The 25,507-nt window shown below is 41.4% G+C and overlaps 1 protein-coding gene across 1 annotated transcript in view; it reads left to right on the plus strand.

Moving 5' to 3' along the window:
- ntrk1 (neurotrophic tyrosine kinase, receptor, type 1) overlaps window positions 1-23,319 on the plus strand; it is a 92,721-nt gene extending 69,402 nt beyond the window's left edge. Inside the window, 6 exon segments of the mRNA XM_030158463.1 lie at window positions 5,795-5,950; window positions 9,552-9,682; window positions 14,881-15,053; window positions 21,810-22,050; window positions 23,118-23,144; window positions 23,146-23,319. Of these exon segments, the coding sequence (XP_030014323.1) occupies window positions 5,795-5,950; window positions 9,552-9,682; window positions 14,881-15,053; window positions 21,810-22,050; window positions 23,118-23,144; window positions 23,146-23,319 (902 nt within the window).
- Window positions 23,320-25,507: the final 2,188 nt, after the last annotated feature.

Consider the following 25,507-nt stretch of genomic DNA (forward strand, 5'->3'; position numbering starts at 1 on the left):
ACTTACCATAGTACTTCCTGGTTCTGGGCAGTGGAAAAGGACCCAAAGGGAGCATCAGGCTGCCTTTTATAGTGCCTGAGTTTAACGAGGGAAACAGGCTCAGCCTGTCACACTGCACCAGACCAGGTTTTTCTGAGTATTAAAGAGAGTGTGTAAATGTTTATGTTTATGCATTTGGCAGATGCTTTTTTCTAAAGCGACTTACAGGGGAAAACCAATTAAATCACTCAATCAGTCAAATTTTATTTATATAGCGCCAGATCGCAACAAAAAAGTTATCTCATGACACTTTATATACAGTCGGTCAAAACCAGACTCTAAATGCTATAGCTAATAAGATGGCTCTTTTGATGTGTTTTTAAAAACACATAAATTGTTTTGTGATTTAACTATGTAAAATAATATATGTAGTGAGATGAAATGTTTAATTAGTGCCAATTACAAATGGTATGGTCCAGTGGGAGGGGCCTAGCCGTTAAATGGAGGGGGTCTGACATTGCTTAGGACAGTTAGAGAAGGGCTGGGGCGCTGTGCAGACCTGTGTTATGTTTTATTACTATCATTTTGTGCTTATTTCCTTGGATGCACTTAAGGGCATTAAAGCTCTTCACCTTTTTTGTTTGAATCAAATGGACTTTGTCTTGTTGTTTTTGCTTTAGTTTTAAAACCAGATTAGACTTTTTCCACGCAGCCTTTCAGCAACCTACCCTCACTTCAGGTTGAAGTGTGACATTTGGTGGCAGTGGTGGGATGGCGACCCGAAAGATCCGCTGGTGGGGGCAAAGGAAAACCCAAACCAGAAGTGCGACCGCTAAACCAGGTCCTGAATGGGAAACCGAGGAGGAAGGGGGAGTCCCACAACCCAGCCTCCCTATGCAGAATCATCATCGCAGGAGATGGTCGCTATGCTACGCCAGTTTATGGGTGCTCAGAGGGACAGAGAAGAAGCGCTCATAGGGGAAATCCGAGACCTTCGGACAGCTATCCAAGCTTCCGGTCAACCACCGACACCAAGACCCTGTGACAGTTCCAGAGCAGGGAGCACTGCCTCTCTAGTAGAACTCCCCACTCCGCAGCCACCAGTTCCAGCTCCACGGAAGGACCCCAAGTTGCTTCTCTTCCAGTTTGGTGAGGACACTGAAAATTTCCCTCTCCGCTTTGAGCGGATTGGCAAAACCTGGGGGTGGCCAGAGACTGAGTGGGCCTACAGACTTGTGGCTTTACTGACGGGAAAGGCATTGGAGTCCTATTCAGCCATGGATCAAAAGCAGTCTGACTCCTACCCAGACCTTAAACAAGCCCTGCTCGCCAAGTTTGACATTTCTGCAGAGACCTATCGCCAGCGCTTCAGGGACCTAGCTGTACTCCAGGGGGAGGCGCCAACCAAGACCTACCAACGCTTGAAAGGCCTGTATCATCGTTGGATCAAGCCAGACCAGTGCAGCATGGAGGACATCGGGGAAACCATCGTGTTGGAGCAGCTGCTGTGAGTGTTCCCACCTGACATCCGCACATGGGTCAAGGAGCGAAAGCCCACCACCGGTTTAGAAGCAGCCAAGCTCGCTGCAGGGATGGGGAGGGGAATGAAGGCTCTGGTCCAAGGTTTATGGTTGAAAATGACATTCTGTATGCAGTGGGTGAGTACGTAAATGCTTAGTGGTACCAACCAGTTGTAGGCCTCTTGTCTTACATCTGGCACATACAGTACCCTGGGCAGGCCATCTAGGGCTGCAGAAAACATACATGAGGTTGGGGTCACGGTTTTATTGGCCAACAATGTTTAATGATGTTAAACAGTTCTGCACCACGTGCCCAGAGTGTTAGGTCACCACACACAGTAAATCCAAGCAGGCTCCATTACACCCATTACCTATCATCAGTACCCCTTTCCGCCGGATAGCCGTGGATGTGGTTGGTCCTCTGGAGAAGAGCAGTTCTGGTTACCAATATATACTGGTGATCTGTGACTATGCCACACAATTCCCATAGCGTTTCCTCTCAGAAGCATAAAGACACCCAGGATAATTAATGCACTTGTCCAGCTTTTCTCCCGTGTTGGAGTGCCAGATGAGATCATCACCAACCAGGCTACTAACTTCACCTCTGGTACAATGAAATAACTGCAGAAGGAGCTGGGCATCAAAGGCATTCGGACAACTCCATACCATCCACAGACTGATGGCTTGGTTGAGCGATTCAACCAAACACTAAAGCAGATGCTACGTAAGTTTGTCTCTGATACTGGCCGTGATTGGGACAAGTGGTTACCATTTGTCTTGTTTGCCTACAGGGAGGTGCCTCAAGCATCAACTGGTTTCTCTCCATTTGAGCTCCTTTATGGACAAGGGCCTTTGGATCTTCTGAGGAAGGAGTGGGAGGCAAGCAAGGAACCAGCGCCAGAGGGAATCGTGTCCTACGTACTCCAGATGCATGAACGCCTTGAGAAGTACTGTGAAGAGGCCCGGGTTAACCTGGAGAGGGCGCAGCAGGACCAGAAGTGTTGGTATGACAAGAGGGCTCGACAGAGGGAGCTGACACCTGGTCAAAAAGTCCTTATCTTACTCCCCACTAGCACAAACAAACTGTTGGCTAAATGGCAGGGGCCTTGTAAGGTGCTGAGGAGGATGGGACCAGTGACGTATGAGGTGGCTCACCCAGACAAGGGGAAGGCATCCCAGGTCTACCACATCAGCCTGCTCAAAGGGTGGAAAGAACGTGAGAGTCCACCTTCCAAAGTGTTGCTAGTGCGTCAGGTCAAAGAGGAGGATGGTGAGTATGACTCCAACTTGTACCAACTCCTCCAGCCAAAAAACCCTCACTTGGAGCACCTGCCCTCACCACACCAACAGGAGTTGCAGAAGCTGTTCCAGGGGCTGCCTGGGTTATTCCGAGAGGGTCCAGGGTGGACATCAATGATCCAACACACCATCCGTCTTCAAAAAGCAGACACCCCTCCCATTCGTCACAGGCCGTACCACATTCCAGAACAGTTGGTGGGATCTCTGAAAGATGAGGTCCAGAAGATGCTTGAACACGGGGTGATCGAGCCATCTAAGAGTGAGTGGTCCAGTCCCATGGTGATGGTGCCGAAGAAGGATGGCTCTCAACGGCCCTGTATCGACTTAAGGAAGGTTAGTGCAGTATCCTGCTTTGACGCTTACCCCGTGCCTCACATAGACGACCTGGTGGAGCGTGTGGAGACTGCCACGTACATAACCACGCTGGACCTTTGCAAAGGCTATTGGCAGATTCCACTGGAGGAGAGTTCAAAGCAGTGTACCGCCTTCTGTACCCCATCAGGACTGTATCAGTTTACAGTGATGCCATTTGGACTGCATGGAGCGCCTGCAACGTTTCAAAGGCTGATGGATGCTGTCCTCAGAGGCCTTGAATCCTTCAGCGCTGCTTACCTTGATGACGTCGTCATCTTCAGTCATACCTGGGAGGACCATCTCCAACACCTGAGCCAAGTCCTGACCTGCATTGAGAAGGCCGGTTTGACCCTCAGTGCTCAAAAGTGTGAGTGGGCCAAGGGTGAAGTCCAATGTGGTACCAGGACTGGGCTTTGAACCCACCAGGACTATTGTCCATTGGATACAGGCCCACTTGAACCCCACCCCAACACACACACACACACACACACACACACACACTCACACACACACACACACACACACACGCACACACACACACACACAGTTGCTCTGAGTCCTTCCAGTATTATCGTCCTTCCTCCTTCTTTCCCTCCCTCTGTACTCTGCTCTTTTTTTTCCATTCTCTTCCATCATGGACTCTGGGGTGTGTGTTTGTGCATGTGTATGTGTGTATTTGAGTGTGTGTGTGTGTTTGTGTATGTGTGTGTGTGTGTGTATACATATATATATATATGTGTGTGTATATGTTTGTCTGTGCTTGTGTGTGTGTGCATATATGAGTGTGTGTGTGTTTGTGTATATGTGTGTGTGTGTATGTGTGTGTGTTTGTGTGTGCTTATGTGTGTGTATATGTGTGTTTGTGTATATGTGTATGTGTGTGTGTTTGTGTATGTGTGTGTATGTGTTTGTGTGTGCTTATGTGTGTGTGCGTGTATGTGTGTATATGTGTGTTTGTGTTTATGTGTATGTGTGTGTGTGTGTTTGTGTATGTGTGTGTGTTTGTGTATATGTGTGTGTGTTTGTGTATTTGCGTGTGTTTGTGTTTGCATATGTGTGTGTGTATGTGTTTGTGTATGTGTGTGTGTGTGTTTGTGTGTGTATGTGTGTGTGTGTTTGTGTGTGTATAGGTGTGTGTGTGTGTGTTTGTGTATATGTGTGTGTGTGTTTGTGTATATGTGTATATGTGTGTTTGTGTGTATGTTTGTGTTTGTGTGTGTATATGTGTGTGTGTGTGTACATGTGTATATGTGTGTGTGTTTGTGTGTGTGTGTGTGGGTGTGTGTGTGTGAGTGTGCGTGGGTGTGTGTGTGTGTACATGTGTATATGTGTGTGTGTTTGTGTGTGAGTGTGCGTGGGTGTGTGTGTGTGTGTGTACATGTGTATATGTGTGTTTGTGTGTATGTTTGTGTTTGTGTGTGTATATGTGTGTGTGTGTACATGTGTACATGTGTATATGTGTGTGTGTTTGTGTGTGTGTGTGTGTGTGAGTGTGCGTGGGTGTGTGTGTGTGTGTGTACATGTGTATATGTGTGTTTGTGTGTATGTTTGTGTTTGTGTGTGTATATGTGTGTGTGTGTACATGTGTACATGTGTATATGTGTGTGTGTGTGTGTGAGTGTGCGTGGGTGTGTGTGTGTGTGTGTGTGTGTGTACATGTGTATGTGTGTGTGTACATGTGTATATGTGTGTGTGTTTGAGTGTGTGTGTATGTTTGTGTGTGTGTGTGTGTGTACATGTATGTGTGTGTATGTGTACATGTGTGTGTGTGTGTGTGTACATGTGTATATGTGTGTTTGTGTGTGTGTGTGTGTGTGTACATGTGTATATGTGTGTTTGTGTGTGTGTGTGTGTGTACATGTATGTGTGTGTGTATGTGTACGTGTGTGTGTGTGTGTACATGTGTATATGTGTGTTTGTGTGTGTGTGTGTGTGTACATGTGTATATGTGTGTTTGTGTGTGTGTGTGTGTGTGTGTGTGTGTGTGTGTGTACATGTGTATGTGTGTGTTTGTGTGTGTGTGTGTGTGTGTACATGTGTACATGTGTATATGTGTGTGTGTTTGTGTGTGTGTGTGTGTGTGTGAGTGTGCGTGGGTGTGTGTGTGTGTGTGTGTGTACATGTGTATGTGTGTGTGTACATGTGTATATGTGTGTGTGTTTGAGTGTGTGTGTATGTGTGTGTGTGTGTGTGTGTACATGTGTATATGTGTGTTTGTGTGTGTGTGTGTGTGTGTGTACATGTGTATATGTGTGTGTGTGTGTGTGTGTGTGTATGTGTGTGTGTTCTGGTTTCCAGTGCAGACTGGGCCCTTCCTCTTCGGTCCTCTCTCTGTTTTTAACCCCTGCTGTTTCAGTCGTGGTTTCCCACCATGCAGACTTCTTCTGCGCTCCTTTTCCAGTTCAATGTGGCCTGATTGCCCTGCGGTTGATGATGGTGATTATTGGCGCTTGTCATGGTCTGTCGCCATGGCACCAACAAATGTGCAACCAAGTTAGCAGCAGAGAATGTGGATTGGCTGAGGGGGAATGGGCTGTGAATTGCTCCTTCTGATGAACAGTGCAATCATGAACGGTGCAGGCTGATTAGGTGTTGTTGCGCACGTCTGCGTTCTGCTGTTTACATCCCTCCTGTTTCATTAGGTTCATCAGTTTTGGGCGCTGAAGACGACCTGGCCGTGTCGCTTCGTTTTATGAACTTTGGAACCAGCCCGCCCTCCTCAGATGAAGACTCTGGCTTATCCAGCTTCGTAGAGAATCCACAGTACTTCTGCGGCATCATCAAGGACAAAGACATGTGTGAGTGTCCTGTTAGCGTGGACCCTAATATGAATAACAGTCCAATCAGAAAACAGCCAGGCCTCAGTGGGAGCACGCCCACTGGACTGTTTATTCACTGCTTTAACCCTTTCATGCACAGTGGTCACTCCAGTGGTCACTCCAGTGGTCAGTTCTTCTCCACCTGTTCTCTCATATATTCATGGGTTTTATTGTTTTAGTTCCATATCAGCCGACACAGTGGACACTTATGCACCATCCCATAATACACTGAGATTTAAGGTTCAAGGTTCACTTTTATTGTCATTACATGTAGTGTATACTAGGGATGTAATGATTACCGGTGTAACAATAAACGGCGGTAAAACTGCAGACGGTTAGTATTACCGTTTAAATTCTAATTATTATGATAACTGTGTTTGATTACCGCATTTTTCCGGAGAAAAACCCTATGTAAAGATCTGCTTTTATGTCAAATATTTGAGTATAGTTTTAATTTATTACAATTTTAATTTTCTATACGTAATATTTGGAACCAATATTCACTTTTAAAGTCTTTGAAAAGGTTCGTTAAGCATCTGTGTGTTATTTATACAATGAATTATATACAGTTTTAAAATTGGATTTTATATATTTTTTGTGTTTTCTGGCCTCTTCTGTTTTTATAGTAGGTTAAAGTGAAAAAATAACAGACAGATGATATAAATGAAGTTGTGCTGAAAAAACAGATCCCAAACATGGGTATAGTAAACATTTGTTTCTATAGTATATAAAGGCCAAATCAGAAGGACTGAAAAACAGACAAAATAGGCTCAGACCACTAAGGGTTAATATTTGAATGTTTCTGACACAGAAGGGACATTGGGACTGTTATTTTATTCATTTATTTTTTATTTTTATTTTTTTTGTCAAAATACAACTTGGTTAAATTATTTCAGTGTGTGTATTAGTACTTTTTGAACATTTTGAGCACAAATTCAACAATACCACAATAATAATGATAACTGTGATCATTTTGGTCACAATAACCGTGATATGAAATTTTCATATTGTTACATCCCTAGTGTGTACATGAAATGAAATCAGTTCTCAGGCCCAGCAATGTACATGGTAAAAAACCTATAAAATTAATCCTGTATTAAAGATAATAATAAAATCTGATAATAACAGTAAAACCTAAAAATAAATAATGAAAAAATATGCATAAATACTACAGTGCAGGATTAGAAATGAGCAGCATGTTAAACCAGAATAAAAACAGCAGTGTGTTTCAGTAGCAGCACGAACAACAGTAGTGCATCAGTTTAGACCATTACTGTAACTAACCTGATCTGCAGTAACATTTTGAGTTTGAGTGTAAATCAAGTGCTTGTTATAGTTATTAGAGCATATTATTATTATTATTATTATTATTATTATTATTATTATTATCATCATCATCTCCATGAAGTGAGTAGTGACTAGTATTAGAGTATGTTAAAATGTGAGAAAACATCAGATTAGCAGTATTAAAAATGTTTTTATTTCATAGTTTTCACACACTATATCAATAAATACATGTTTCTTTGCTTCAAAAAATTAAATGCATAGTGACATTTTTGCAAGTCCACGAAAAATTGGTTCATAAAACAAATTCAATTGCATTGTTTTTTTCAGGCCTAACGATAAATAAAAACACTCAGGAAACAACAAATCTCGATAAAGGTTTTCATAATTCATGCATGAAAGGGTTAAAACCAGACTAGACGGAAATAATGCAGCTGTTTCTTTCTGAACCAAGTTTGGAGGAGGGACACAAACATGATGAGAGCGACACCGAACTGGTCTGCGGTCGATCAGACTTTAACCCTGGGTTCTCAAACTCCTGTTCTGTCAGGTTCCACATTCAGTCTGATCTGATCTGCAGTGGACCAACCAGGAAAATAAGAACAGAAGAACCCAGAAAGAATGACAACTGCACATTTATGTCTGTGTGTTAGTGCAAAAAAAACCCATTAAATTATGAAAATACTTACTTTTATAAACTATCCAAACCAAAAAGATGTGAATAACCTGAAAAAACTGAAATTTCTTCAGAAAAATCAGTGTAATTTTCTCAGTCTTCTTCCTCCACTTCTCATTAGTCCATGTGCATTCTGGATCAGATCTCCAAAGACACTAAACACTGAGGAACAGGAAGAAAAGAGTTCAAACTGGACTGAATTTAATACAGACATTTCAGGTTGGACACGTTTGTTCAGGTTAGTCACATTTTATTGGTACAGGAGAGTTTGGAAATGGAAAGAGTTTCACAATTTGTTGTTTTTTGCACTAAAACAAAAACAAATGTGAAGTTGTCATTATTTGTAGGCACAGTGTTATTTACTATAATGTGACTGACCAAACCTGAAGCAGGTTTCAGTGGCTGATGTGTCGTCTGTATGTGTCTGGTGTTAAAGGAACAGCTTCACCATAAACTGGCTGAGGAGGCGGGGCTTAGGCCCAACAACAGCAACGCCTACAACCAATCTGTTCTGATCACAGCAACATTTATGGAACGACCCAAGAACAAATAATACAGACAGATGTCCTACCCACAATGCACCTGGAGGACTTCTACATGTTCTAAACCAGGACTGTCAAACTCCTTTTAGTTCAGTTCCACATTCAGCCCAGTTTGATCTGCAGTGGGCCAGAACCAGTAAAATAATAACATAATAACCTATAAATAATGACAAATCCAAGTTTTTATTTTTGTTTTAGTACAAAAAAACCCAGTTAGATTATGAAAATATTTACATTTTCCAAAAAAGATGTGAATAACCTGAAAACACAGAAATTTCATTTGAAAAATTAGTGTAATTTGAACACTATTCTGCCTGGACTTCTTATTTCTACATGTACATTTACACACAGTGTTCCATAAACATTTGGGAACAGGCAGAATATTGTTCAAATTTTGGAGTTTGGAACAAAATTTGAACAGTTTCTACAATATTCCATCTGTTATTATTATGAACACAACTCCAGATCACAGTGGATCCATAAATGCACCAAACATTTAATAACAGGCAGAATATTGTTCAAACTGCACAGTTCAGGTTGTTCATCTTTGTTTTTATTTATGTATTTATTTGCATTTTATTGTGAAAGAATAGTTTTGTAAATGTTAATATTTTCACAGTCTGATGTTATTTTTTCACTTAATTTTTTTCTACATAATTTTTCACAAAGAAAATTTGTATCTGTCATTATTTATGGGTTATTGTGTTATTGTTTGATCATATTGGTCTGTATGTGGAACCGCAACTAAAATGAGTTCCACAGCCTGGACTGTAAAACTTTTACACTTTGTAAATTCATCCCAGGGGTCAGACTGGAACCTTTGGTGGGCCGCATTTGGGCCCCGGGCCCCATGTTTGACAGCCCTGCTTTAGGTGGTGTTCACACACAAACCTGCTCTCACATCATTCTACGAAGCATCAGTTTAAACGGTTCAGAGGGAACTTCTAAGTGTCTGAGTTGAAAACTGTGACGTCAGATGTGAGCCCGTCTGTCTTTGCTGTTGACACCAGTGCGTCTCTCTTCAGCTGTTCGTAGACTAACAGACGTGCTCACACTCATGTGTTCTGTCTGCCCTCAGGTGTCCAGCACATTAAAAGGCAGGACATCGTGTTGAAGTGGGAGCTGGGTGAAGGAGCCTTTGGAAAAGTCTACCTGGCCGAGTGCGCCAACCTCAGCCCAGACAACGACAAGATGCTGGTCGCCATAAAAGTGAGTGGGGTTCAGCGTCTACGAGCGCTTTTACTGCCAATGGGATTGAGTTTCCTCTAAAGCACAGGTGTCCAACATGCGGCCAAATCCGGCCTGTGGGATGAATTTGTGAAATACAAAAATTACACTGAAGATATTACAATCAGTGGTGTAAAAAATCATTTTAATTCAGGCTCCACATACAGACCAATTAGATCTCAGTTGGGTCAGAAGCAGTAAAATAGTATCATAATATCCTATAAGTAATGACAACAGCCTATTTTTATCTTTGTTTTAGTGTAAAAAAGTAAAATGACATGAAACTGTGTGCATTAACAAATTATCCTTTACAAAAAACGTGAATAAACTGAACAAATATGAACAATGTCTAAAGAGAAGTTCCATTTTCATTTAATTTTATTGATTTATTTAGACAGGATCAATGCACATTATACATTAACCTTAAAAAGGACAGATGTAGTGTGCCAGGTTCTAGCACCAGTGGTAATTTCCACCTGTAGTCCCTGGGCAGGCTGAAGTTATCATTAAAAAAAAACCAAAACAAAACAAAAAAAAACCCAGACGTTAATTAAAACTGAAACATTAAAAAACAGTACAAAATGCATATTTATAACTCCATCTATGTAAAATATTCATTCACATCCAACCATTCACTCTTATTGTATATTGGTAAATGCAATTTTACCAATATTCTGCCTGTTACTAAATGTTTTGTGTATTTGTAATAATAATGTAATTTTTAACACACGTGTATAAATGATAAACTGATAAACTGAGGCAGAATATTGTTAAAATCACACTTGTTTTTCTTAAGACATTTCAAGTTGTTCATGTTATTCAGATTTTGAAGGAAACTTTGTAGATGTAAAACATTATCATAATGTCATTGAACTTTTTTCACTGTTATTCTTTCACTGGTTCGGCCCACTGCAGATCATACTGAGGGGAATGTGGAACTGAACTAACATGGGTTTGACAGCCCTGCTCTAAGGTTTAGCAGCATTAGCCTAATGACGTCAGCTGACAGTGGTATCTGAACGGACCAGAGGACTGAGGGTCTTTTATTGGACCCTTTTAACCCCCCCCCCCCCGTCCATGGAACTGGAACCCTGAACCCAAGTTCAAAGCTGGAATCATGGTAGAAGCAGAAGCTGAAGTCAGTGTGTTAGTGTCTGTGGTTCAGTGTGGGGATAAAAAACCAACCTGAGCATCAGTTCAAATGTGACCTCCCCCCCCCCCCCCACCCCCCCACCCCCACCCCCAGTGGGTCGGTGGATATGACAGTACCTGTATGAGTCCTATATAAATACATGTAAAAATACATGGACTACACAAGCCTTTTGTACGGGTTAAGCTTGAACACTATTAACTAGGGATGCACATGATCGATGAATCCATTAATCATTAGTTGGTTGACCTTATTGATCAATTAATGATTAATTGATAAGCGGTGATTTTCCTGAGAACCTGAATTTCTCTTTCAATATAATATAAGAATAAAAGTTAAATATTGTTTCTATACTTCATGATAAAAGTATTTCATATTCCTGAATGATTGATTCATTGAACCATTGGATACAGTCAGTGTTTCCTGTGGAATTCATCTGTTCATGTGGTGGTGTGGAATGGGGAGGGGGGGGGGGTGATGCACGTGCGTTTCACCAGTTGGGGGGTGGGGGGTTACTCAGCCGCACACGTGCAATTCGTGCGGGGGATACGTGTGTGTTGGATGGTAACGGCGTGCGTGCGTCCCCTTCCGTCCTTCTACCACCACAGTGCAGTGGGTTCCAGCCTTCTTTGGCTCCTGACTCCAGTTTAACGTCACACATTTCTGCTGACCCCAGACATTCAAAACAGAGACTTTTTTTGGGCTACAATTAATTAGTTTTTGATCATGTAATAGTTTACTATACTATGCTGGAAATAAACGTTAATTTTAGGCAACATTTAGATTATATAATGTAAATTTTTATTAGTAAATTTTCATATTTGATCAATTACTAGAAATTTCAGGCGACCCCACGTGGGGTCCCGACCCCAAGGTTGAAAAACACTGCTATAATGGAACAGGGCGGTGCAGTCTGTGCCCCCCCCCCCCCCCCCCCCCCCCGTAGCTTAGAACAATCTCTTGTATCTAGAACTAAATTGTCCACATCCACTGTGGAATGTGGACTCTGTGGACATTTACACTGAACATTGAAAATCCCATTTCCCACACATTTAAAATTAGAACTCAACAAATATTGATGTGAATTGAATCTAATTGGACAGACACATGACTGGGACCAGATTCAACTTTGTATGAAATATCGTTCCATTTCTCTTCTGTTACGCTCTGCTGAATTTTGTTATTTTTTATGCACCATTTTCAAAAAATCATAAAAAATGCAATTTGTGAAATATTATGAAATGTGTTTTTCCCGTCCGTAGTTTAAACAGAAGTAGTCGATCCACACATGCACACACTGTTCGGGGTGCTTGGCGGAGGTTTGCGTTCTCTGAACACTAGTTATGTTTATTCTGTTTTACTTGGTATTTTTATTTTACTGTTTTTAATTGTACAGCTGTTTTTTATGTCTTCCTAATCTATTCTTGTATTTAATTCTATCATTTTGCTTTTTTATTCTTCTGTACGACGCTGTTTTTAATTGTACAGCTGCCTCATGTCTTTAATCTATTCTTTTATTTTATTCTTTTATTTTGGTTTTTCCCCTGTAAGTGGCTTTTGGAAAAAAACATCTGCCAAATGCATAAATATAATGTAAATGTAATATGTAGGTGTATGTAGGGTCCATCCACTGGAAGGCTGTAAACAGTGACAGAACAGCCTGTGGTTTCCAAGTGTCTTTGTTGTGGACAGTTGATCCAGTGCTCATGTTACAGCAGATGAATGCAAACCACAGCCCATAAAACCAGGAAGAAGAAGCGCCTCCGCTGCCCTTTATCGTCCCATTCATCAGACTTTCATGGACGTTTGTCGACAGGAACTCTGGTTCTAAACAAACAAACACGACTAGTTCTGTTTTCCTCACATCATTTATTCTCCTTATTGTCTCTTTTCCATTCACCCTTAAACTGTGGGAATTGAACTTGTTCATATACATTTATCTAACGGAAAAACAACAGTTTCACCCAAACTGTAGTTTTTCTCTGAATAGTTGTTCGAGGTGGTTTTTGTAGTTAAACTGGTATACGACACCAAAGTGTACTGGAAAGACCTTTGAGTCCAACTAGAGTCACATGACCAAAACAAACAGATGTGGACGGATGTTAGAACAAGAGAAGAAGAAGAGTCAAACGTGTGTGTGTGTGTGTGTGTGTGTGTGTGTGTGTGTGTGTGTGTGTGTGTGTGGACACAGCAGGAAACCAAGGTTCTAATAGTTTTGGATTTTTCATTAGAGTTTAGTTTTATTTAGTTTGGACTTTTTTTTCTCTAATTCAGTTCATTTTAATTCGTTTTAGAGCAGGTTTGCTACTTTTTATTAGTTTTGTTTTTTTTCTAAATGCTTAGTTTTAGTTTAGTTTAAGTATTAATTTTAGTTTTGTCGTATCTTTTATTTTCTGAGAGTGGGGACCAGAAGACGACTGTAAACCACAAGTGACAGACCGCCAAGTGTAGTATGGTGCCGCTAGCTAAAATTGTACCAATCCGACATGGCCAAAGAAAAAAACAAAGGGAATTTTATCCATCATTTTTATATGTTTTAGTTAGTTTTGTAAACACACAATACAGTTTCAGTTAGTAATGTTTTTTTTTCTTTTAAATGTAGTTTTTATTTATTTCAGTAAATGAAAATATTTTCTCAATTCTAGTTTTCGCCATTTGGTTAGTTTTTGTTAATGATAATAACTTTGCAGGAAACCCAATCATTTTAGAATTTAGTCGGAGACAGAGGGAGAACCAGCATTCTAGATTCAAACCAACACAGATTTATGTTCCTGCTTATGGAAGGACTGACACCGACATCTACCACAAGAAAGAAACTCAGCAGCACATTTGGGCTTATTTCAACATTTTTTGCTTAATTCAAGATGTTTTTTTTTTTTTTTTGCTTAATACAAGACTTTTATTTACTTATTTATTTTTGCTTAATTGAATAATTTTTTTTGGCTTAAATCAAGATTTTTTTTACTTTATTCAATTTTTTTTTGCATAATTCAACATTGTTTTTTTTGCTTAATTCATGATGTTTTTGGTCAATTCAAGATTTTTTTTTGCTTAAATCAATTTTTTTTGCTTAATTCAACTTTTTTTTTTGCTTAATTCAAGATTTTTTTGCTTAATTCAACATTTTTTCTTAATTCAAGATTTTTTTTTTTTTTTTTGCTTAATTCAAGATTTTTATTTATTTATTTGTTTATTTTGCTTAATTAAAGATTTTTTTTTTACTTAATTCAAGATTTTTTTTGCTTGATTCATTTTTTTTTTTTTTTTTTTTGCTTAATTCACATTGTTTTTTGCTTAATTCATGATGTTTTTGGTCAATTCAAGATTTTTTTTTGCTTAAATCAATTTTTTTTGCTTAATTCAACTTTTTTTTTTGCTTAATTCAAGATTTTTTTGCTTAATTCAACATTTTTTTCTTAATTCAAGATTTTTTTTTTTTTTTGCTTAATTCAAGATTTTTATTTATTTATTTGTTTATTTTGCTTAATTAAAGATTTTTTTTTTACTTAATTCAAGATTTTTTTGCTTGATTCTTTTTTTTTTTTTTTTTGCTTAATTCAACATTGTTTTTTGCTTAATTCATGATGTTTTTGGTCAATTCAAGATTTTTTTTTGCTTAAATCAATTATTTTGCTTAATTCAACATTTTTTTTTGCTCAATTCAAGATTGTTTTGCTTAATTCAAGATTTTTTTTTTTGCTTACTTCAACATTTTTTGCTTAATTCAAGATTTTTTTTTTTTTTTTCTTCAAAAACGAACATTCTAAAACCAACACAGATTTCTGTTCCTGTTTATGGAAGTACCCACTGACATCTACCACTAGAAAGAAACTCAGCAGTGCAGCAGAGACTGAATGGACAGACCCACATTCACACTTGTGTTTGGAACACGTTCATATAAATATGGGACAGTTTAGCTCAGACGGACCATAGAAAACAGACGAGTGTCACTTTAGTGTGTTGGTGTTTGTTGTGTACTTTTGCTGCTCTGTGCATTTGAAGTGTTCATATGTAAATTCTGTTGGTGCAGACTCTGAAGGACGCCAACGAGTCGACCCGTCAGGACTTCCAGAGGGAGGCGGAGCTGCTGACGGTTCTCCAACACCAGCACATCGTCAGGTTCTACGGCGTTTGCACGGACGGGGAACCTCTGGCCATGGTGTTCGAATACATGAGGCACGGAGACCTGAACCGCTTCCTCCGGTAGGAACCTGTTCCATCCCCAGGCCTTCATAGACCCACCCATGAACATGAGCACCTACACTAACCTGTTCCATCCCCAGGCCTTCATAGACCCACCCATGAACATGAGCACCTACACTAACCTGTTCCATCCCCAGGCCTTCATAGACCCACCCATGAACATGAGCACCTACACTAACCTGTCCCATCCCCAGGCCTTCATAGACCCACCCATGAACATGAGCACCTACACTAACCTGTTCCATCCCCAGGCCTTCATAGACCCACCCATGAGCATGAGCACCTACACTAACCTGTTCCATCCCCAGGCCTTCATAGACCCACCCATGAACATGAGCACCTACACTAACTTGTTCCATCCCCAGGCCTTCATAGACCCACCCATGAACATGAGCACCTACACTAACCTGTCCCATCCCCAGGCCTTCATAGACCCACCCATGAACATGAGCACCTACACTAACCTGTTCCATCCCCAGGCCTTCATAGACCCACCCATGAACATGAGCACCTACACTAACCTGTTCCATCCCCAGGCCTTCATAGACCCACCCATGAACATGAGCACCTCCACTAACCTGTTCCATCCCCAGGCCTTCATAGACCCACCCATGAGCATGAGCACCTACACTAACCTGTTCCATCCCCAGGCCTTCATAGACCCACCCATGAACATGAGCACCTACACTAACCTGTCCCATCCCCAGGCCTTCATAGACCCACCCATGAACATGAGCACCTACACTAACCTGTTCCATCCCCAGGCCTTCATAGACCCACCCATGAACATGAGCACCTACACTAACCTGTTCCATCCCCAGGCCTTCATAGACCCACCCATGAACATGAGCACCTACACTAACCTGTTCCATCCCCAGGCCTTCATAGACCCACCCATGAACATGAGCACCTACACTAACCTGTCCCATCCCCAGGCCTTCATAGACCCACCCATGAACATGAGCACCTACACTAACCTGTTCCATCCCCAGGCCTTCATAGACCCACCCATGAACATGAGCACCTACACTAACCTGTTCCATCCCCAGGCCTTCATAGACCCACCCATGAACATCCCACTCATCTGTGCTCATTCAAAGCCCTCACAGATACATTAACCCTTTAACCTCTGTGTCTGTGGTGAGTGTTCTGAATGTAGGATTTATCCAATCCAGTCAAGGTTCGAATAGTTTTGGAGTTTTCGTTTTAGTTCAGTTTTATTTAGTTTAGACTTTTTTTCTCTAATTCAGTTCATTTTAATTCAGTTTTAGAGCAGGTTTGCTAGTTTGTATTAGTTTTTCTTATTTTCTAAATGCTTAGTTTTAGTTTAGTTGTAGTTCAGTCGTCTCTTTTCTCTTCTTCTCTGTCGTCGTATTCAAATAAATCCCAGACAGGACTCTGCTGCTTTAGTCTCCATGTTTCCAGGTAGAGTGGGGACCAGAAGACGACTGGAAACCACAAGTGAACACAAGTGACGGAGCAAAAAGTGTCAGATGGTGCAGCTAGCTACAATTGCTCAAGTGAAATAAATTGATTTCACATCGATCCACCATTGACAAAGATGAAAACGAAGGAAATTTTATCCATAATTTTTATCTGTTTTAGTTAGTTTTGTAAACACACAATACAGTTTCAGTCAGTTATCATTTGTAGCTTATGGCCGACAGGCTGTAAACTAGTGTCGTCATGTGGCGTCTGTCATCCGTTATAAAAATTTCAATTGTCTTCTTCTCCAAAACTACAATTCCGATTGACTTCAAACTTGGTATACAGCTTCTTTATCATGATGTCAACACAAGGTATTGCAATTATTTTGAACCGGACCTGATTCTGGATTTGGTGCGACTTTGAAAAATTTCCCCATTATAACAGATAGGAAGTGGATTGATCCAATAAATCAGTATCAATGATATCAAGTTGGAATTTGAATTTTTTACAGATCTGATTGGAATATGGCCAAAACATGGTAGCCATATGCTGATTCACTTGGCACCATTAAACTGTCTCAGGTTTTGGTGTTTATTGGGGAGGGGGGGGCGTCTTGGCGGAGGTCTGCGCTCTCCGAGTGCTTTTTTTGTTTACATTTGTACTCAGCCTTTTTTCATGTAGTTTTACAAGTATGGAAGGAGTTTTGGGGCTTTCCTTGACAAATGGTAACTTTTAATTTATTTTTTGTTTAGTTTTGAGTTAATTTTTCAGTTATTATGAAGAAAACCTGGATTTATAGAAGCACAAAAATGTAGCATGGAAGAATGCCAGATGTTCAGTGGGGTTTCAAAACTACTTAAAGTGATACAAAGGCAGTGTCTGAAATCCTGCTTCATATTTTCATAGATCTTTTCTAAAGGTTTATTAAATATGAATCCATTTAATTTAAGCAGTACAGCACAGTCCAAACTGAAGATAAATCCAGCTGAGTTTGGATTGGATTCAGTTTGTGTTGCATTGTTCATTGTTTTTACTCTATTTTTATTTTTATTTCAGTTACCAAAATGATTTTGTCAGAGCTACTATTACTTATAGTCATCTGTAAAAATCCTACACTACTGCAACGAAGAAAATACAGGCAGGATTTACTTTGTTTTTATTTGTAGTTTTAATTTTGTAAATGAGGCGCTCTAATGTTTAACCCTTAAAGACCCAAATGTCCTCCTTTAACCCTTAAAGTGTTGTATGGTACGGCTAGCTACAATTGCTAGAGCCAAATAAATCGCTTTCGTATCAATCCGACGTTGACAAAGACGAAAATGAAGGGAATTTTATCCATAATTTTTATCCGTATTAGTTAGTTTTGTAAACACACAATACAGTTTCAGTTAGTTATCGTTTTTTTCTTTTAATTATAGTTTTATTTATTTCAGTTAACGAAAATGTTTTTTCAATTCTAGTTTTTTTCATTTTGTTAGTTTTCTTTAACGATAATAACCTTGCCTCCGACACAGACATCTCACACTGAATATGGAACTGTCTACTTGTATGAAGCTATTGCAAAGCGTCGGCTTCCTGATAAAACCTGCTGTGTGACTTCTGGCAAATTTTACAGGAGAAAAAAAAAACTATTTCTAAAACAGGAAACTGTGAAATATGACAAAAAATATCTGTTCCTTTAATGTTGGTACTTCTGATGAAATGTAAACAACTTTCACAGGAGAGTGAAATTTGAAGCTATAATAGGGGAGATAGCAGGTTTTTATTCCCAAACAGAAATGTCACTGAGCAGGTTTTATCAGGAAGCCGACAAAGGGAATGTCTTCATCAACAATCCGTATTTGTAGAACTATTTAAGTGGAGCTCATTGCAGGTGAACGCACCACATGACGGGTCACCGTATGTGGGAACGCCCCCCTAACGTCTGCAGCAGCATCAGTAGAGGGCGCTCGTACATGATACATCGAACAGAAAGAATTCCAGCGATAAAAACCAAATGGTGATTGGACTGCTCCGAGCGGCAGGTGGAAGACGTGCAGGCGGCGTCGGCCACAGGTGACGGACCGGCTGCGAACACTCAAATGCACACGCAGCGCCCTCACACATACGGTACGTTCATCAATGGATGGATGTAAATTGCATTTAGAGCAGACAGGATGGGTGAGAGGTCTGAGGGCCCACGGTGCAGCTGCCTTCCCACCCCACCACCTGCCTTCTAAACTAATAGGGGATCGTATGGACAACTTCCTTTGTTTAGGCGGGAACCAAGTGGAGAGGAGAAATATTAGGATGGATGGAGAGTCGTCAGCTGTGATTGGCTCATTTGGACTCAGATGTGAGAGTGGGTGTTTATGATCCACAAGAACAACTGTCCACGGGCTGGAGTCCGTTTGCTCTGCATCTCTGAATTACATTATTGCAAATCAATTGTGGGCGTTTTACGAGCCTTATGGTTTCTATCAGGCACCGTCGTTAAATGGTTTCATTATGGAGCTGATGACGTCTGCAAAGCTCTTATGATTCATGGAGGTTGAAAATGTTCCATTTGCAGATTGAGGTGGTTGTCCTTGTGGTCACCTGGGGTCAGCGCCCCATGCACCTGCTCGAAGGCACAAGGGAAGGAACCCTTCACCCAAACCTGTGGATAGTGTCAGATTTATTCTGATGACAGCTGTTTCCCCGTGGATCCCACATGTTTTCATCTGTGCTTATCGGCCTTTTTGAAGTCATTCTTGTGAAGGACCATGGGTTGGTCCTGTGGAGGCAGAAGGAGGGACCGTTTGGACAAAATACGTCAAAGAAGTCATTTCCTGGACTAGGGATGTAAACAACTAATCGACTAATTTGCTTGATTAAATTATTAATTGTCAGTTAATTGCCCTTTTCTGCCTGTCCACATCTGCCCGAAGGCTGACGGTTTGTCCGTGGCTGGGAGAGCCGCTCATTGAACCGGATCATGGCGTTGATAAGTTAGAATGTGTGTGTGGACATGGAGGACCAAACACAGACCCACCGTCTGTTTGTAGCAGCGGTGCACCCCCGAATAAATACACGCACAAATGTGGGGTCGGTATCGGATCGTTTTCCCTGGAGGTTGGTGTAGTCTACAGTCAGTGAAAAGTTTCACTTTCACTTCTGCGGGGCAGACTGCACCGTACCCCCATAGTATTAGAAGTAGGACGGAAAGTGACGCACACACACACACGGTTACCAGCCAACACACACACATCCCCCGGCCGTACTGCATCTGTGCGAGTACCCCCCCCCCCCCCCCCCGATGAAATGCACGTGCGTGCACCCCCCCATTCACACCCCCACACCAACAGATGAATTCCACAGGAAACACTGACTGTATCCACTGGTTCAATAAATAAATCATTCAGGAATATGAGATGCTTTTATCATGAAGTGTATAAACAATATTTATCTTTTATTCTTTTAGAGCGTATTGAAAAAGAAATTCAGGTTCTCAGGAAAATCGCAGCTTATCAGTTAATCGTTAATTGATAAGGTCAACCAACTAACGATTAATGAATTAATCATAATTGCATCCCTATCCTGGACTCATCGGGTCAATCAGGATGAATAGAGCGGGGGCGGGTCTTGAAAACCCCCAAAGACCAACCAAATGACAGGACTGGTGGCTTTCACTGGTGATTGGGTGAAACAGGGACAGGAGTTTTTTGTGCCTGGTCGTCCTCTGAAGGGTCGTTGGCCACGCCCAGATGTGCATCAGCCAGAAGCATGGTCTGTGTGGACCCTGCTAAGAAGCTCTGAACGGATCCAAAAAGGAGTCTGGAGGAGAGTCTGGAAAAGAGTCTGGAAAAGAGTCTGGAGCAGAGTCTGGAAGAGACTCTGGAAAAGAGTCTGGAAGAGAGTCTGGAGGAGAGTCTGGGAGAGAGTCTGGAAAAGAGTCTGGAGCAGAGTCTGGAAGAGACTCTGGAAAAGAGTCTGGAAGAGAGTCTGGAGGAGAGTCTGGGAGAGAGTCTGGAAAAGAGTCTGGAAGAGAGTCTGGAGCAGAGTCTGGAAGAGAGTCTGGAAAAGAGCCTGGAAAAGAGTCTGGAAAAGAGTCTGGAGGAGAGTCTGGAAAAGAGTCTGGAAGAGAGTCTGGAAGAGAGTCTGGAAGAGACTCTGGAAGAGACTCTGGAAAAGAGTCTGGAAAAGAGTCTGGAGCAGAGTCTGGAAGAGAGTCTGGAAAAGAGTCTGGAAGAGAGTCTGGAAAAGAGTCTGGAAAAGAGTCTGGAAAAGAGTCTGGAAAAGAGTCTGGAAGAGACTCTGGAAGAGAGTCTGGAAAAGAGTCTGGAAGAGAGTCTGGAGGAGAGTCTGGAGCAGAGTCTGGAAAAGAGTCTGGGAGAGAGTCTGGAAAAGAGTCTGGAAAAGAGTCTGGGAGAGAGTCTGGAAAAGAGTCTGGAAAAGAGTCTGGAGGAGAGTCTGGGAGAGAGTCTGGAAAAGAGTCTGGAAGAGAGTCTGGAAAAGAGTCTGGAAGAGAGTCTGGAAAAGAGTCTGGGAGAGAGTCTGGAAAAGAGTCTGGAAGAGAGTCTGGAAAAGAGTCTGGAAAAGAGTCTGGAGCAGAGTCTGGAAAAGAGTCTGGAAAAGAGTCTGGAAAAGAGTCTGGAAAGAGTCTGGAAGAGAGTCTGGAAAAGAGTCTGGAATAGAAAAAGGAGGAGGATTTGGATGCACTTTTCAGAAAGAAAAAATGGGCATGACACTTGCAATATTTCCAAAAAATATCTATCTTTCAAGTCTGGGTCAATGAATAATTTGCACCGCCATTTGAAAACTCACATTTATTGTTCTTGTTTTGAGGAGAATAAAATGTTATTTCATCAGAAAATATTTCATTTTCTTCTTCATTTTTATTCTACAGACTAGTCCACATAATGTACTGGGATGTTTTTGGTCCAGTTCCATCATTTGTCTAATGTCACCTCTCATGTCATGGATTTAACCCACACATCTGAACTAACCATTCTGTTTTATGGTAATGTCAATCATCACATGTAGCCTATTTAGTCATGAAAACACTGGTGTTTCAAAAGAATGCCAAAAACATAAAAGAGCCAGTCTGTTGAACGACTCTTTTCAGTGAACGACTCCTGATTGAACGACTCTCTTCAAAGAACCATCAGTCCCAGCACTAATTCCACAGCCTTGACTGTGGAATTTTTGCACTTGGTAAATTCGTCCCATGGGCTGGATTGGAACCTTTGGTGGAACCTTTGGCCCCTGGGACGCATGTTTGAGACCCCTGGTTTAGAGGATGTCCCATCCTAGTATTTGTCATCCTTGTGTTTGTGTTGTGTGTGTGTTGTGTTGGTGCGTGTGCAGTGCTCACGGCCCAGACGCTCGTATTCTGGAGGAGTCGCAGATGCCTCTGCTGGGTCAGCTGACGCTGCCTCAGATGCTGCACATCGCCGCTCAGATCGCCTCAGGTATGGTCTACCTGGCATCTCTGCACTTCGTCCACCGTGACCTGGCCACGCGGAACTGCCTGGTGGGGGAGGGGCTGGTGGTGAAGATCGGAGACTTCGGCATGTCCAGAGACATCTACAGCACCGACTATTACCGGGTACGTCAGAGGAGGAGGGGACGCAGAAGTCCCTGAGCTCAGGTACCGCTGTGCCGAGTTCAGAAGAGAAAACTCAACTAACCTGAAAACTAGCTGAATTAAACTAAACTAAACTAAACTAAGCTAAACTAAACTAAAGTAAAGTAAACTAACTAAATTAAACTAAACTAACGAAACTAAACTAAAATAAACTAAACTAGCTGAATTAAACTAAACTAACTAAAATAACTAAACTAAAGAAAAACTAGCTGAATTAAACTAAACTAATGAAACTAAACTAAAGTAAACAAACTAAACTAGCTAAATTAAACTAAACTAACTAAACTAAATTAAACTAAAGTAATGAAACTAACTAAAGTAAACTAGCTAAATTAAACTAAACTAACTGAACTAACTAAACTAAACTAGCTAAATTAAACTAAAGTAACGAAACTAACTAAACTAAAGTAAGTAAAGTAAACTAGCTAAATTAAACTAACTAAACTAATTAAACTAAACTAACTAAATTAAACTAAACTAATTAAACTAAACTACGTAAACTAACTAAATTAAACTAACTAAACAAAACTAACATAACTGAACTAACTAAAGTAAACCAACTAAATTAAAGTAAACGAATCAACTAAACTAGATAAATTAAACTAAACTAACTAAACTAACCTAAACTAAATTAAACTAAACTAACCAAACTAACCTAAACTAACTAAACTAAACTAACTCAATTAAACTAAATTAACCTAAACTAAATTAAACTCAGCTAAACTAAACTAAACTACAGTTAGTTTTTACAGCTTTAGTGGAACTGCATCACCGTAGGTTATCAGTTATACAGCGTTTCTTGAGATGTTGACTTAACTAAACTAAACTAGCTACACTAAACTAACTAAACTTAACTTAACTAAACTACAGTTAGCCCCTCCCCCTCCCAGCTGGATGGACACCCAGCCTGTCCATCAGCAGGAGTGTGGGTCCTTCTGACCTCGGGAGCGTCACACTTCTGCTGTGGACATGTGGTCATTCATAAGTGGACCCAGTGCGTCCAGTAAACGGACTGGTCTTCTGTGCAGGTGGTGGGACGGACGATGCTGCCCATCTCGCTGGATGCCCCCGGAGAGCATCATGTACAGGAAGTTCACCACAGAGAGCGACATCTGGAGCTTCGGCGTGGTCCTGTGGGAGATTTTCACCTACGGCAAACAGCCCTGGTACCAGCTGTCCAACAGTGAGGTGAGTGGACACACTAAAGACCCTGAAACTGTCCAACAGTGAGGTGAGTGGACACACTAAAGACACCTGAAACTGTCCAACAGTGAGGTGAGTGGACACACTAAAGACACCTGAAACTGTCCAACAGTGAGGTGAGTGGACACACTAAAGACACCTGAAACTGTCCAACAGTGAGGTGAGTGGACACACTAAAGACACCTGGAAGTGTCCAACAGTGAGGTGAGTGGACACACTAAAGACACCTGGAAGTGTCCAACAGTGAGGTGAGTGGACACACTAAAGACACCTGAACTGTCCAACAGTGAGGTGAGTGGACACACTAAAGACACCTGAAACGTGTCCAACAGTTGAGGTGAGTGGACACACTAAAGACACCTGAAACTGTCCAACAGTGAGGTGAGTGGACACACTAAAGACACCTGAAACTGTCCAACAGTGAGGGGAGTGGACACACTAAAGACACCTGAAACTGTCCAACAGTGAGGTGAGTGGACACACTAAAGACCCTGAACTGTCCAACAGTGAGGTGAGTGGACACACTAAAGACACCTGAAACTGTCCAACAGTGAGGTGATTGGACACACTAAAGACCCTGAAACTGTCCAAACAGTGAGGTGAGTGGACACACTAAAGACACCTGAAACTGTCCAACAGTGAGGTGAGTGGACACACTAAAGACACCTGAAACTGTCCAACAGTGAGGTGAGGGACACACTAAAGACACCTGAAACTGTTCCAACAGTGAGGGTGAGTGGACACACTAAAGACACCTGAACCTGTCCAACAGTGAGGTGAGTGGACACACTAAAGACACCTGAAACTGTCCCAACAGTGTGGTGAGTGGACACACTAAAGACACCTGAAACTGTCCAACAGTGAGGTGAGTGGACACACTAAAGACACCTGAAACTGTCCAACAGTGAGGTGAGTGGACACACTAAAGACACCTGGAAGTGTCCAACACATCTAAGGCTCCGTTCACAGCAGGTCTGAACGCAACAGTTTGGATTTTTTGGGTAAATCAGATTTTTTTTGTGTGTTGGTTCATATTCTACATTAAGTGCGACTTCTATCAGTTTTGAGTCTGAACTGAATGTGACCCTGAAGTGACCCACATGCACTAAAGAGGTCCTGAAGTGGCCCACATGCACTAAAAAGGTCCTGAAGTGACCAACATGGACTAAAGAGGTCCTGAAGTGACCCACATGGACTAAAGAGGTCCTGATGGAATACCAGACCACACAGACACACACTGTGTTTACAGAAGGAAATATGGTCTTCCTCTGCTCCGACCAACAACTGGGACGTTTATCGCATTTTAATGACGTAAAGGTCGGATAAATGTGACCTGGACGTCACATTGAAAATATCAGATCTGCATCAGATTTAGGACCACATGTGAAAGTGGTCCAGGTCAGATTTAGGACCACATATGAAAGTGGTCTGGGTCAGATTTGAAAAAAATAGGATCTGGGCCCCATTGACCTGTAGCCTGAGGTTTTCCCATGAGGTTGAGCTGCATCAGCCCCAAAGGAGATGCAGATGTTCACCACAGATGTTCACCACAGATGTTCATTACAGATGTTCATTACAGATGTTCATTACAGATGTTCATTACAGATGTTCACCACAGATGTTCATTACAGATGTTCACCATAGATGTTCACCACAGATTTTCACCACAGATGTTCACCACAGATGTTCACCACAGATGTTCATTACAGATGTTCATTACAGATGTTCACCACAGATGTTCATTACAGATGTTCACCATAGATGTTCACCACAGATTTTCACCACAGATGTTCACCACAGATGTTCACCACAGATGTTCATTACAGATGTTCATTACAGATGTTCACCACAGATGTTCATTACAGATGTTCACCATAGATGTTCACCACAGATTTTCACCACAGATGTTCACCACAGATGTTCACCACAGATGTTCATTACAGATGTTCACCACAGATGTTCATTACAGATGTTCACCATAGATGTTCACCACAGATTTTCACCACAGATGTTCACCACAGATGTTCACCACAGATGTTCACCACAGATGTTCACCACAGATTTTCACCACAGATGTTCACCACAGATGTTCACCACAGATGTTCATTACAGATGTTCACCACAGATGTAGGCAGGAGAGCAGAAACCACAGCAGCAGGTCCAGAGCTGATCCAAGGTAAACCTGTGAGGAGATAAAACAGAGAGTCCAGAGAAG

This window comes from Sphaeramia orbicularis, chromosome 16, assembly GCF_902148855.1.
Source record: "Sphaeramia orbicularis chromosome 16, fSphaOr1.1, whole genome shotgun sequence".
In the NCBI taxonomy this organism is placed as follows: domain Eukaryota; kingdom Metazoa; phylum Chordata; class Actinopteri; order Kurtiformes; family Apogonidae; genus Sphaeramia; species Sphaeramia orbicularis.